The 15,641-nt window shown below is 40.8% G+C and overlaps 1 protein-coding gene across 1 annotated transcript in view; it reads right to left on the reverse strand.

Moving 5' to 3' along the window:
* Positions 1-627: 627 nt before the first annotated feature.
* Positions 628-15,641, reverse strand: part of LOC115462188 — a 45,572-nt gene continuing 30,558 nt past the window's right edge. The window contains exons 4-7 of the mRNA XM_030192203.1: positions 14,509-14,585; positions 9,597-9,705; positions 2,828-2,927; positions 628-732 (exon numbers count right to left, since the gene is read on the reverse strand). Of these exons, the coding sequence (XP_030048063.1) occupies positions 628-732; positions 2,828-2,927; positions 9,597-9,705; positions 14,509-14,585 (391 nt within the window). The remainder of the gene's footprint in view (positions 733-2,827; positions 2,928-9,596; positions 9,706-14,508; positions 14,586-15,641) is intronic.

Consider the following 15,641-nt stretch of genomic DNA (forward strand, 5'->3'; position numbering starts at 1 on the left):
CAAGAAATGTTCTCAACTAAGATGGCCCCTGAAAGGAAGTGGGAACCATAGAGTAGGTAAAAGTGATTAAACTGGCCAGAAGAATGACACTGATACCTGCTAGTGCAGGGGTGAACAACTATGGTCCTCGAGGGTCACAAACCAGATGGGTTTTCAAGATTTCAACAATGAATATGCAGGAGATAGATTTGCAAGTACTGCTTCCACTGTATGTAAATAGATCTCCTGCACATTCATTGTGCAAATCTTGAAACCTGACTGGGGACAGTCCACTATTTCTGGGGTAAGCAGGATAAAATGTTTTGTACATTTTTGGGATCTTGCCAGGTATTTGTGACTTAGATTGGCCACTGTTGGAAACAGGATGCTGGGCTTGATGGACCTTTGGTCTTTCCCAGAATGGCAATACTTATGACTGGGTTGCGAAGACCATGGTCACCTACCACTGTGCTAGTGGGAAGGCAGATATTCACTCCAAGTCCTTTAAGAAACAGAGCAATCCATAGGCTGGCAGTAGAACCCCATAGTAGTCATAAATACTAGCATATAATAAAAAGCATTAAAACTCATTTATATAGGTGGTTTAAATAAGATTTCTAGTAAATAGCCTAGCAACAGAGAACGGATTCACTGTAGCATTAAAGGATACTGTCTACTGTCATAGCTTTCCGGTTCTCGTTTTAAGTAGTCATCCATCAGCTCCTCTACCATTTCATCAAGTAATGCTCGAACCTCAAAGAAAGGACATTTTATTAATGGCAAAAACATTGACAAATCTGAAGGTGAATAATGAGAATATATTTTATTGCTTAAAAGAATACACTTTAGTTTCCCTGTTCCTATTATGTTCCCATTACATCACAGTTGATGCTGTTCTAAATCAAGGTTAACCGATCTAGACAGTCTAATCTAATACAGTATTATTATAAACCAATAATCCAAAATGCCTTTACTCTTTCACTTCATTCCACCCCCACCTGCCTCTGCAAGAAAACTTGTTCTAAAATGTGTGACTCAGTAAAATGTTCGAGTGTGTATTAAGGGATTTAATATGTATAAAATAAATTTTATTGAGGACATAGTAAAAAATCTTGTTCTCAATAGTGCCGCACATGACTACTACATGGTCAATAACACAGAAAAGTGGACCATCCAAGCAAGCTAGTTTAGAATCCACCAGACACTGTGCTTTCTTCTTCACAGCCCCTTCCCACTGGAATTCCCTCCCTCATGAAATCCGCGCAGAATTGTCTTTCAAAAAAATTTAAAGCAGCTTTAAAGGCGTGGCTATTTTGTCAGGCCTTTGATTTCCAGAATTAGCTGTTTGCTGCTCATCACTGCTGGTACAATCCAAACCCTCCTTTTCCCTTTCCTGGTTTATAATTAGGCCTCTTCCTCCTTTACCTTCCACTATCCCCTACCACTATCCTGTTTTTATGGGCACACTCTAACTCTATTTGTTTGTGGATTACTTTCATTTCAGTATACTTTAGTTCCTTTCTCTTTTCTGGTATTGTATGTTTTTATTAGATTGTAAACTACCTAGATCTACAAAAGGCGGTGTCTAGGTTAGGTGCACTTAGGCCAGATTCTGCAATTCTGCCTCCAACTTTTGGGAAAACAGGCCCTGGCCACACCTCCTTTTTTAGATAAGTGCTAGAAAAGTTAGGTTTGTTAATCAATAAAGTTGCACACACATCTTGGGTGCATGCCCAAATTTCAGCGTGCAACTTTGGATGTGCTATATAGAATCCAAAGGATACATGCAGTCCACAGGATTCTATATATCACACCAAGATTTCTGCACAGAAATCAAAGTGTATTCAATAACAATGCGTGTAACTTAATTGGTTAGCAAGCTAATTGGATGTTAACAAGAAATTAGCACTAATTAGCATTTATTAGAATTTACATGCAGTACTTGCTAAGCGTATTCTGTAATGTGGTGTGCGTAAATTCTTAGTGGTATAGTTGAAAAAGTGGGCGTGGTTATAGGCATGGAATGGGTGGGTCATGGGTGTTTCTAAAGTCTATGCATGTTGTTATAGAATACACCCGCTCTGTGCCTAATTTCAGCGTCAGGATTTATACCAGGTTTTAGTTGGCATAATTGACCGTGACTAAATTTAGTCGCATGGACCAGCGCTCAGCGTATTCTATAAAGTATCCTGAAATTAAAGCATACTTTATAGAATACGCTTCGATTTCTGCACTGAAATCTTGGTGTGATATATAGAATCTAGCCCTATATGTGCATAACTTTACACACATATCAGATGCACTATTTTATAAGCACCTATTTCATGTATAAAGTACTCTTTACACTCACAAACGGCTTTTAAAATTGCCTTAATTCACAATATAGCATTACCCAGCTAAATATCCTGCTCATGCCATGCTTCCAGTCCGGCTCCCTTTTTGCAAAGATAATTGTGTGGGGTTGATTTTATCTCGGTAAAAACTGAGTTTGGTAAAAACTGAGTTTACCAACATTAAATGTGTTGAATACTGACTGCCAATATCTGCTAAAAAGGAATTTGTCAAACTCATTGATCTTTAAACGCATACTATAAATGGGGTAAAAAGCACAGTATCCCATTTCCAAGTTTTCGTGGTGAGGATAGGGGGATTTTGGTGATCTTCAGATAAAGATGAAGATAAACCAATCCACTGTCAGTGAGGGAAGTTCTATTAAAATTTGAGAACACTGATAGGAATATTAACCAAAATGGTTTAATATAAATATAGACCAAGATCTAAAACAGTTAAACATACATGTGACAATGTAATAAAAAAGAAAAAGAAAATTTTAAAAATACACGCATACCATATTAATGTCTCGTATCTGATAGGGTTCAGCTCCCACAAGCACAGATTCACCCAGATATGGTCTTAGCTTCTGTTCAGTTTTTCTATAAAGCTCTTCTCTGAAAAACAACACACAAAGAAAGTAAAGCAGGGTAAACTGATGGGTCAGCAGCCATGCAGATGATCTAGGTTTGTTTTCCAGGCCTGGCTTCTAATGCTCAGATTAGCCAGGGCTCAGGACACTGTGATGGGAGTGTTTGCAGCCCCCAACCACCGCACCCACTGCGGAGTAAGTCTTTGCCATTCCATAACAGTGACATCTATTGGCCAGATTCAGGGTACATGTATACTGGGTGAGCTGTAGTCTCAGGACTTTCACTGTGATAGTTCATCTAGATAGAGGTGAGGTGGGAGGAGGGAGGAATTTAAATAATGGAGGAAAAAAATCCCAAGTATTAAAAGCTTGTAAAGTATTTACAAATGAAAGTTCATGGCACTACAGTGACAAAACAACATATTTAATTCCCTTGCCTTGGTTGCCTTCCTCATAGGAGGCTTATAAACAAACTCAGCAGGCTAGTGTTAGGACATAAAGTGGTAAACCGGACTGGGAACTGCTTGACTGACAGATGGCAGAGGATTGTGATAAATGGAGTCAGTTCAAAGGATAGAAATGTAAGTAGTGGAGTGCCTCAGGGATCAGTACTGGAGCCGATTCTATTCAACATATTTGTGAGCAGCATTGCTGGAGGGTTAGAAGGCAAAGTTTGCCTTTTTGCGGATAACACCAGGATTTGCAACAGAGCGGACTCCATGTAGGGAGTGGACAACATTAGAAGAATGGTCGAATGTTTGGCAGTTAAAATTTAATGCGAAGAAGTGCAAAGTGATTTTTACAAGGGGGTGAGGCACTGGAATGCACAGATCAGGAGAGAGACCTTGGAGTGATAATGTCAGAGGATCTCAAGGCAGCAAAACAATGCAACAAGGTGGTAGCTGTTCCCTGAAAAATGCTAGGCTGCATAGACAGAGGTGTAACCAGCAGAAGAAAGGAGATATTGATGCCCCTGTACAAGTCATTGGTGAGACCCCACTTGGAGTACTGTGTCCAGGTTTGGAGGCCATATCTCTTCAAGGACATAAAAAGACTTGAGACAGTTCAGAGGATGGTGACAAAAATGCTACAGGGTTTATGCCATAAGATGTATGAGAAGAGACTGGAGGAATTGAATGTATAAGCTAGAGAAAAGGAGACAGAGAGGTAATATGATACAGACACTTAAGTACTTGAAAAGTATTAATATTCAAACAATCCCAGAGTGGTAGAACTAGAGGACATGAATGGGGGTTGCAGGGAGGTAGACTTAGGAGTAACATCAGGAAATACTTTTTCACAGAGAGAGTGGTAGACTCCTGGAATGCCCTTCCAGGAGAGGTGGTAGAGTCAAAAACAGTGAGCAATTTCAAAAATGCATGGGATAGACACAGGGGATGCCTAAATAGAAAGCGGATGGAAGCACAACATGGCTGTTGAGGTGCTATGTTGGTCAAGAGTAGTGGAAACTGAGGCCAATGCTGGACAGACTTCTATGGTCTATGTCTCGCAAATGGCAAAAGACTGAAAAAAGATAAGCCAAATCCATCATGGAGGAACTGAGGCCGATGCTGGACAGACTTCTACAGTCTGTGTTCTGTAAATGACAAAAGACTGAAAGAATATTCAGCAACTTCAGCACTGGGGGGAACCAAGGCTGATGCCGGAGACACTTCTATGTTCTGTGTCCCTCAAATGGCAAAAGACAGGTGAAGCTTCGGCAACTCCAGTGTTGCAGATCACTTTATTGTCACATGCCCATGCTGTGAGTGAGGGTGCTGTGCAGCTCAGGTTGGAGAGGAAGATATAACATAACATAATGTCTTATATTCTGCCATAAACCTTTCAGTTCTTTGCGTATCACAGTTAAGAAGCTGATCAGTACTAAGAAGTACAATAGTTATTGAGATAAAAGCAAAATAAAGTAATAATATAAACAGAAGAACAATATTATAAAGAATAAACCACTTATGCCAACATAATCTATTTCTTTAACATCAATTTTCTAAATAGACAAGTTTTAATCAAACTCCTAAAATACCTGTAATCCCTAGCAGTTAACAGAAAATGACTAACATTTTTATCTATTCTTGCTGCTTGAAATGATAACAGGTTTTCCAGTAGTTTAATCCTTTTTTTGTACAAGCAGATGAAGATGGTTTTGCTCAAAGTATTTACAAATATGGCAGAGATTCCATATAAGTACAAAAGATCTTTGTATAATCAGGTTAACTTGCAGTTCTAAAGAAAATTTGGAATCAAAAAGTACCTCTAAAAATCTTATAGTGGTGGAAAGTTGATAAACCATTTGATTTATAGTGATACCAGTCTCCTCGTGAACAGTAGAATTATTTAATAAATAAAAATTTGGTTTTGTTTGTGTTTAGTTTTAGTCTATGCACAGCCATCCATTTTTCAATGATACCAATGACTTTAGAAATTTTATTGGAACCTGATAACAAAGAATGGGTAGGCAACAAAACAGTTATATTGTTGGCATAGCTATAAAAAAACAGAAGCCTAATTTTTACAACGCAAAGCCTAAAGAGTGTGCATATACTTAAAAAGTAGGGGAGATAGATAAGAACCTTGCGGAACACTGCAAGGAATACTCCAGCTATCTGAAACAGTTTTGCATCTTAGCCCTATATGACTGGTATTATAAAAAAAAAAACCTGAAACCACCTATGGACTTGACATCTTGACTGATAAGCTGAATACTGTCAGCAATACTTGGAGTACTGGTTATAACCATGTATCTTCCCCATTATGTTTGGCTGCTTATGGTTGGCATAGTGGAAACTTAACATCCAGCATTTAAGCATGGGCGACTGGAACTTGCCCTGGCAGGCATGGCTCTGGCCACCTTGTTTGACAGACTGGATGGATTGTGTGGGTCTTTATCTGCGATCATTTACTGTGTTACTGTAGGTGAGCATTTCTTTCAGTCTCCTGACATTTGTTTTTAAAATTTTTCATGGGATTGGTCCCAATTACATTCAGGTGTATGGGACTAGATCAGTGGTTCTCAGCCTGGTTCTTGGAACACACCTAGCAAGTCAGGCTTTCAAGATACCCCAAATGAATATGCATGAGATAGATTTGCATACAATGGAGGCAGTGAATGCTAATTGTGGATATCTTGAAAAACAGACTGGCTTGGTGTATCCCGAGGATTGAGTTGAGACCCTCTGTACTAGATATACGCTAATATAGTCTTTACACTCTCAAACTGATATACAATGGACTATTCCCTCTTCTAGGGATATTAGGTTAGTTTCTTCCCAGGAATGTACAACATCTGGGAGAGTTCCTCAACTGAAATAGTTTATTTTTAAATTTGAAAGGCATTATTTGATTTTCAGAAGAAATTGAAAACATGATTGTTTGATCATGCTTTTTGAATTTCTGTTTATATTTAATATGTATTTCATCTTTCTTAGTTGGTTTTATTATTTTTATTATAATTGTAATCTATCAGTAATATTTTCAATATATTATGCCTAAAGTGTATTTAATTTATATTGTTAACTTATTGTTTTCTTTATGTTGTACTATAATTTTGTTTATTATTTTGCATATGTATCTTTTAGGTTATGTAATAGTCACCTAGATCCTTTGGGGGTCCTTTTACTAAGTTGCGCTGAAAAATGGCTTGCGGTAGTGTAAGAGTGAGTTTGGGGCGTGCGCCAATCCATTTTTCAGCGCACCTGTAAAAAAGGCCTCTTTAAAATTTTTGCCGAAAATGGACGTGCGGGAAAATCAAAATTGGTGCGCATCCATTTTGGGTCTGAGACCTTACTGCCAGCCATTGACCTAGCGGTAAAGTCTCATGTGGTCACTGGGCAGTAATGACCTACGCGCGTCAAATGCCACTTGACACGCGTCTGATAATAAAAATTATTTTTCGGATGCACGTATCTGATGTGTGCCAAAAATGAAATTACCGCAAGAGCCACGTGGTAGCCAGGCGGTAACTCCATTTTGGCGTATGTTGGGCACACGTAGATGCTTACACAGTTTAGTAAAAGGGCCCCTTGGTTTGGGTATAGTGTGGAATATAAATATTAAGGGGCCCTTTTACTAAGCCGCGCAAGTGAGTACGCGTGCCCAATGTGTGCCAAAATGGAGTTACCGTCCGGCTACCGCATGGCTCTTGTGATAATTTCAATTATGGTGCACGGCCAAAAAATAATTTTTATTTTTAGATGTGCATATTGGACGCGCACCAAGTGGCATTTGATGCATGTAGGTCATTACCGCACAGTTACTGCATGAGACTTTACCGCTAGGTCAATGACTGGCGGTAAGGTCTCAGACCCAAAATGGACACACAACAATTTTGATTTTGCTGCACATCCATTTTCAGCAAAAATTTTTTTAAAAGGCCTGTTTTACAGGTGCGCTGAAAAATGGACCTGAGCATGCCCAAAACCCGCGCCTACACTACTGCAGGCTGTTTTTCAGCACACCTTAGTAAAACGACCCCTAAATTAACTTTAAGGGACACCAAAATTGTGCCTTAAGGGATAGAAGTGTGTGGCAGTTCTCATCTCTGTCAGCATCTTACCTCTTTCTCACAGTTTTCATGAGAAAGAGGAAAAGGAGAGTTTGGAAGGCAGAACACTATTCCTGAGCTCCTACACCACACTCCTGACCTTATGCCCAGGCTAATAGGAAGTTCTCCCACACTGAACCTTGAGGTATTGCTCAGTCCAAACAGCTGGATTATGAGTTCCATGGCATTTGGGTCCCAGAGTTCAGCTGTAGACCACACTCAAAGCAGCATTTTTGCAGAGGCATCTATTGTAGTAGCCGGGGGCACTTCTGCATCACCAGAAGTGTGACCTGTAAGTGCTGGTGGTCTGGAAAAATTAAATGGTGGTGTTGAAATTAAAGTCAGCTTCCTCCCAGGCAAAAGTGGCTTTAGAAATGCTGGTAGCTACAACAACTTTACTGAGGCCTCCTAATGTGACTTTGAACTGTGGTTGCTTCAGTGGGAAGACAGTGGCTTCTTTAGCCACCATTACTACACATATTCATGATAGATTACAGTTGAAGGAATTTGATCACTTGGTGATTGCTGGGAGGATCAGAGCCTTGGACTAGCAGTCACAGATATCCAGTATGCAGGAGACCAAGGAAGGTCTATCACATAAGTTGGAAAATCTTGAAAATGCAGGTAGAAATCTGAACTTATGAATATTGAAATTTCTTATGATTTCTTCTATTACACTTATTGCTGCTCTTCAAAATATTTTGTGAGATGTTTTAAAAATTCCTAAAAGGGCTACGAATAGGGCCTACCACCTGCCTTCCGTACCACAGGAGGGGAGCTGTTGGAGCTTCAGATCTGGAACAATATACAGATAGTTTGGATGTCTCTGCTCCTCTCCAGAGATCTACAGTTAAAAAGCAACATAGGGGGCAGGGGCGGACTGACCATTGGGACAATAAGGCAGTGCCCGAGGGCCCACACCAGTAGGGGCCTACTCACCCCTAGACACCATCTAGTTTAATCATTTTTGATAGGGTTAGGGCCCTTGACTCATTTCTTGGAGGCCTAGATCCCTGTCAGTTCACTCTTGATAGGAGGACTTTGCATGTGACCATGGTCTTTCTGCAGAGGCAAGATTATGTTATCTATTTGTTTTTTAGTAATCAACAGGAGCTAAAGTCTGGATGAGTCCTGAATTGAGTATGGCTACTCAGATCTGGAGAAAGAAATTTATACTGCTGCACCAGGAGACTTTGGCCTTTAGGTTTTAGAATGTAAGATATGTCCTTTTTGAGCCATCAACATTACATTTTTTCCTGGATTGAGGATCTTTGAAGGAGCAAAGTATCTCAAGTCCTGGCACCTAGAAGTCTGAGGGAGTAGAAGTTTGAACCCACCATAATGAATTTGCTAGGATGTCTTTTTTTGCCTCCTCTTTTTCTTTAACATTTCTTAGTTACATAAGTACGTGGACAGACCGAAGGTCCATCAAGCCTAGCTTCCTGTATCAAACAGTGGCCAATCCAGGTTACAAGTACCTGATAAGATCCCAAAACAGTACAATACATTTTAAGCTGCTTATCCACAGGATTTCTTGTCTAACATAGTACCTATTTTGTTTCTTTACTACAGCTATTTTCTTTTTTGATTTACTTATGCACTCTTCATGACAAGTCTGTGCTTGTATTATTATTTAAACTTAATAAAGTACATAAATAAATTGTATTAAGAAACTGATTAATCAAAACAATTAAGAATAAAGCATTTTGACAGCCAAAACTATTAAAGTGGAGGAGTAGCCTAGTGGTTAGGGTGGTGGACTTTGGTCCTGAGGAACTGAGTTCAATTCCCACTTCAGGCACAGGCAGCTCCTTGTGACTCTGGGCAAGTCACTTAACCCTCCATTGCCCCATGTAAGCTGCATTGAGCCTGCCATGAGTGGGAAAGCGAGGGGTACAAATGTAACAAAAAAAAGAGGGGAAGTTAACAATATAGGCTTCCATTAAGAAGTATTATTTTCCTGTTAACCCAAGTTATTAGTAATTAGGTTTCATTGTATAATATGAGATCTGTGCTAAAATTGCTTGCGTAAGTTGTAAAATAACATGTCGTAATGGTAGGCCAAACTGATAACTTCCCTCCTAAATGTGTTAGGAGAACATAAGAATAATACCACTTCATATCTTTGGAACCAACCTGAGGTTTTGTACTCTCATCTCTAGGTCAGGTAGATGCTTCATAGTAGAAATGATCCGACTCTGTAGCAATCGTTTATTTTCTGTTTGCTGAGAAGACACTGTGTGCACTAAACATATCAAATGTACTTATATACTGTAGCTGAACAAAGAGCAGGGTTCATCCAAATGGCAGGAATGCAGTTTAAAGGTAACTCACCAATAAATTAAATACTCCTAGGGTATACAATCAGCTATTACAATTAGATACCATGACCTAGCAAATTACATAGTAACATAGTAGATGACGGCAGAAAAAGACCTGCACGGTCCATCCAATTTTCTTTCCCTAAATCACTTCTAAAACTGCTGACCAATCAAACATAAAAAACCTGGGATGCTTTCAAGACGAACTTGACTATTGGGCTCATTTCAAAAGAGAAAAACGTCCAAAAAGTGGCATGTCTGCATTTGGACGTTTTTTTCACAAAAACGTCCAAATCAGTATTTTTGAAGCTGATTTTCAGACGTTTTTCTCTGAAGTCCACCAGAAGTGCGTCCAAATCTCAAGGGGGAGTGCTAGGGTGTGTTCAGGGCAGAACTTGGGCGTTCCTAAGACTTAGAGATTTTTCAGCCATAATGGAACAAAATAAAAACGTCCAGGACTAGACGTTTTGAGCTAGACCTTACACAAAAAGGTGCCCTAAATAACCAGATGACCACTGGAGGGAATCAGGAATGACCTCCCCTTATTCCCCCAGTGGTCACTAACCCCCTCCCATCCCCCCAAAATGTGATGAAAAACATTACTTACCAACCTCTATGCCAGCCTCAGATGTTATACTCAGGTCCATTAGAATAGCATGCAGGTCCCTGGAGTAGTCTAGTAGTGGTGCAGTGCACTGCAGACAGGTGGACCCACGCTCCTACCTCCCCCTACCGGTTACACTTGTGGAGGAAACTGTGAGCACTCCAAAACTCACCAGAAACCCACTGTACTCACATATAGGTGCCCCCTTCAACCGTAAGGGCTATGGTAGTGGTGTACAGTTGGGGGTAGTGGGTTTTCGGTGGGTTTAGGGGGGGCTCAGGACACAAGGTAAGGGAGCAGTTTATGAAGTGTACCTGGGAGGAGTTTATGAAGTCCACTGCAGTGCCCCCTAAGGTGCCCTACTGCTGTCCTGGAATGTCAGGGGAACCAGTTCACTAAAAATGCTGGCTCCTCCTACATCCCAGTGGCTTGATTTTGTGAGTTTTGCACTTGGACTTTTTTTTTTTTTTTGAAAATGGACCAAAAAACAAAACGTCCAAATCACAAAACATTGTTCAGAACAGTATTTTCGAAAACAAAAATTAGACATTTTTCTTTTATGAAAATTACCTTTCTTTCCTATTCAGATTTTGAATGTTTTTTGCAAAATGTCCAAAGTCAGACTTAGACGTCATATCAAAAATGCCCCGCTATATATAGTAAAAAAGAAACCAAGATGATCTGCAAACTACAAAATTTGACTTAGATTTGGCAGCTCAGTAGTATGTGCCAAAGATAACAACTAGACTAACCCTCCATATTTACAAAGGTGTTATGTCTGAAAGGATGGCTCTGGAGTCAAGGCTCGTTTGTAAAAGCCAATGGGAAAAGCCAGTGCTATCCAGATGATTATACTGTACCTGTTTAGGGGACTACAAACATAGCAGTCTTAACATACCAGTTAAGGGGTCTTTTTACTAGCTGTGGTACAAAGAGGCCTTAGCACACCCTTAGCGAGTCTTTCCTGCACGCTAAGGCCATTTTTACTGTGGCCATAAATATGGGTTTTTTCTATTGTTTGCAGTAATGGCCATGCACTAATTTTGCCATTATCACACAAAGTAACAAAAGAGAGGGTAAAACAGCATACAAGCATAAAAAGAAGCACAAAAAAAACCAGCCATTTTTTTTTAATTACCGCATTAGCGTTTACTGCCACCCAATTTGAAGGTGGTAAGGCATCCTGCATTATTTGTGCTCTAAACAGTTAGCACATGGTAATGTACATGTGCTGTTTAGTGCAGGAATGCCCACTCTGCCCCTCAAAAAAATTAGAATTTTTTTTTAGCATGCAATAATGTATGCAGATCAGGATGCCTGAGCATGTCTTTAATATTCCCTTATCTCTTGTTTGTCTTGTTTGTCCTAATTAGATTGTAAGCTCTGTCGAGCAGGGACTGTCTCTTCATGTTCAAGTGTACAGTGCTGCGTACATCTAGTAGCGCTTTAAAAATGATAAGTAGTAGTAGTAGTAGCATGTCCTGCAGTACTCCATTTTTTTTTTGCTACATTGGCACCTCATGCAGCTTAGTAAAAGGATCCCTAAGTTAACTATTTAACTTTAGGATGGCATATTCATTGATCCTGTTGAAATGGATAGGGTCGCTGAATATTGGGTATAGAGAGAAGCAAATAAATCCCTTATCTTTATGCGGTAGCCAGGGGGGGTTGGAATATTGCCCATAATTTACATAGATTTGAAAATACAATCTACGTTGGTGTTTTCCAACCCCATCTGATCCCCAATTTTGCTAAAATTAAGTGCCTTGCAAAGGCTCATGAATACTTCAGTCAAGCAGGGAAAGGGCCTGGGAGAGGAGTTACTACCTTTGAGAAGGAACACTTATAATTGGGGTGGGGGGGTCATGAATTTGGATGTGGGGGTGGGGTGCTCTGGCCATGGCTTTGGCTTATATGTGCTGACCCCCTTCAATATGCAGCCATGTGGCCAGGCTTGGCAACCCAGTGCTCTCACATGGTTTTCACCAGCTATATACCATGACTTCCAGTATATAACCATTGCACCCTGCAAGCAGAAGTATAGTATCTACTTAGTAATGAGCTGTTTTACATACATTTGCATGTTTTTCATCTCATTACTATATAACAGGGGGAAACCAAATTATCACTGTGTTAAGGCGCCACACTCAGCTTAGAGCCCTTTAACACATATTAAGGGGTAAATAACATGGGTTAGTACCTTAATGCAGCTTGATAACTACCCCTTACTGAATTATGTGTACTGAATATTGCTGTACTGTGCTGTTTTATCATGTATGTCACTCCGGGCAGCCCTTTTTGGAGTTTGGATGGTGGATAATCAATTTCTAAATAAATAAATTGGAGTGCTCATTCTGTGTGAAGTCTGTTTTATGTGTCAGTAGCATGTAATTTTATGTGTGTATATTCCTAGCTAATTTTTTAAGGGGATAATATTCAACAGTTTTTATGGGCTGAACTGAGACCAGATATTCAAAGCCAGGTCATGTCCAGGCACCAGCATTGAATATCCAGGTTACAGGGGACACCGGACACTAGAAAGCTAACAGTGTACTGGCCGATATTCAGACCAGTGCATGGTTACCTTGGCGGATAAAGTTAGGACAGTCAGTATATGCTACCTTTGATCACGATATTAGATAAGTACTGTTCCTGGACCTCTAGGCATTATTTGATGCTTCAATTTCCTTCTTCTCTCGGGGTGCATTATAAGACTGTATTTTCGTTAAGGTTTACGTGCCAGGCTGCAAAATGGTGGAATCTACTGCCACCTTTTATTTGTTTTGAATCTAATTACAAGATTTTTTTGTAAATTGTTAAAAACTTGTTTGTTTTCAAGATTTTAAATACGTAGTCTGTAAGTTTTTAATTACTCAAAAAAACATAATCAAAACACCTCACTGGTAAAGAAACAGTATCTACCAACAACACAGGAAAAAAGCCTCAGATTAATAATGGGGCAATCAGATGTGCTTCCCCAATTCAGTCATTAGCAGAAAAAAAACTCCAGTAAAGATCATTGATACAGTGTGCAGAATACATCTATATAATCAACTCAAACAATGTGCTTAAAGTGTCTCAAAAAGCTCAAAATTGTTAAATTTATCTGCACCAGTAGTTGCAGAGAGTATTTGCAGGGACTTCAAGTGAGCTGTATCATCATTATTGCTGCCGGTATCCCAAAGTCCAAGATGTCAACAAAAATGGACCATTTGGAGTGCTGCACCATAAGTTCAATGTCCTACATTTTAATTAATTTATCTTTTAGTGGAGGAGTAGCCTAGTGGTTAGTGCAGCAGACTCTGATCCTGGGGAATTGGGTTCAATTCCCACTACAGCTCCTTGTGACTCTGGGCAAGTCACTTAACCCTCCATTGTCCCAGGTACAAATAAGTACCTGTATATAATATGTAAACCGCTTTGAATGTAGTTGGAAAAACCACAGAAAGGCAGTGTATAAGTCCCATTCCCTTTCCCCTTTTATGTAAGCTCAGGAGTTTGTTCAGCTGTGTTGAACTATTATATGGTATGTGCGACCTATAAGCCTTAACTGTGTTGTATGGTATTGTACTGTAGTCCTAAATTTATCTGCTTGTTTAACTGGCTAGCGGACTGAATAACCAGAAGCGTAGCCAGGTTGTGACGCCAGGGGGAGCAGAGAGGTGCGCGTACGCACTGCATAGGTGCGACAGACCACCTGAAAAACAGACGCTATCACCGTCCAAAGTCCATTTGGGGGAGCGGTCGCTTCCCTGGCATCCCACCTAGCTACACCTCTGTGAATAATGCCAGTTAAGTACTGGCTCTGCTCATTGACCACCCTGGCACTTACTGGACAGTGCCACAACATTCAGAACCAATATACAGTGGCACTGCCTGGTTAAGTGCCACTGAATATCGGCAGACAGCCAGGTCAGCGGATTTTAGCCAGACAGGAGTCTCTCCTGCTCACTAAAATCCTTTTGAATATCGAGCCCTACGTTTCTATTTCTGCAGGTTAAAATACTGTTTTACTTGCAGAAAGGCTTTGTAAAGTTACTCCCACTGTGTGCTGTATGGGCATAGAGCAGAATAAAGCATGGCACAACACTACCATCTTGAAAGAGGCCAGATGTGATTATACCTTTTTGAAAATACTTCTTTTGTTGTTGCAACTCTTTAAGCTCTTTCTTCAATAATTCCTTGTTTTCATTCAGTTTCCTTAAAAGAAAATATTTGAGTTAGAGGGCATTGTTACCTTCATATACTTGTCCAACAGGTTTGTGAAAACATTGAGGTGCATTATTAGGGTTACCATATTTGCTCCCCCCACACCTCATCCCGCCCACACCACGCCCCCACCCCCTATCACACACCCCTAAGGGTGTCCTATCCTCCCCTCCCCTTACATTACTATACTGCCCTGGTGGTCTAGTGACCTCTTCGGGGCTGGGAAGAGCCCCCTCTTTCCTGCCTGGAGTGCCTGCATACTGTTCCTTGCTGACTCCGGTTCCAGCACCGAGAGTTGAAGTGGCCTTGCGAGACTTCAACTCTCGGTATCCATTTTGAATCGACACCAGGACCGTCACAGGAACAGTATGCAGGCACTGGGGGCAGGAAAGAGGGGGCTCTTTCCTACCCTGAAGAGGTCACTAGACTACCAGGGCAGTATAGTAAGGTAAGGGGAGTGGAGGATAGGACACCAGTAGGCCCACCCACCTGCCCGTTTGTCTGGAAATCTTGACAAATGGGCAGGCTGGCAAAACCTGCCCGGTTGCCTGGCCATGTCCTCAAAAAGAGGACATGTCTGGGTAAAATCGGACATATGGTAACCCTAAGCATTATGGCATTAATACACATTAAATGTCCCTGTGAGGGAGTCTATAAGATGCTGCCCCTCTCCCTTGATTGCTCTCTCTCACAGTGTCAGAGCCACCTTAAAACAGGAGGGCAGGGTCTAAGAAGTATAAACACTCAAGGCGCAGCTAGATTAGAGAGGCCCAGAGGGAAACAGAAACACCCAACTGCATATGCCTCCACCTGCAACCTGTGAACTGCAACCATGACAGTCAGGTAGGCCAAGTTCAACTTGGAACTCTGCAACACAATATCTTTGACCCAGCTGGATGCAAGCTGGCCTATGTTGCAGTGGCGTAGCCACAGGTGGGCTTGGGTGGGGCAGGGCCCACCCACTTATGGCTCAGGCCCACCCAACAGCAGCACATGTTTAGTGGTAACTGGTGGGAATCCCAAGCTCCGCCAGCTGAAGATTTCCCC

Source organism: Microcaecilia unicolor, chromosome 2 (genome assembly GCF_901765095.1).
Source record: "Microcaecilia unicolor chromosome 2, aMicUni1.1, whole genome shotgun sequence".
Classification (NCBI taxonomy): domain Eukaryota; kingdom Metazoa; phylum Chordata; class Amphibia; order Gymnophiona; family Siphonopidae; genus Microcaecilia; species Microcaecilia unicolor.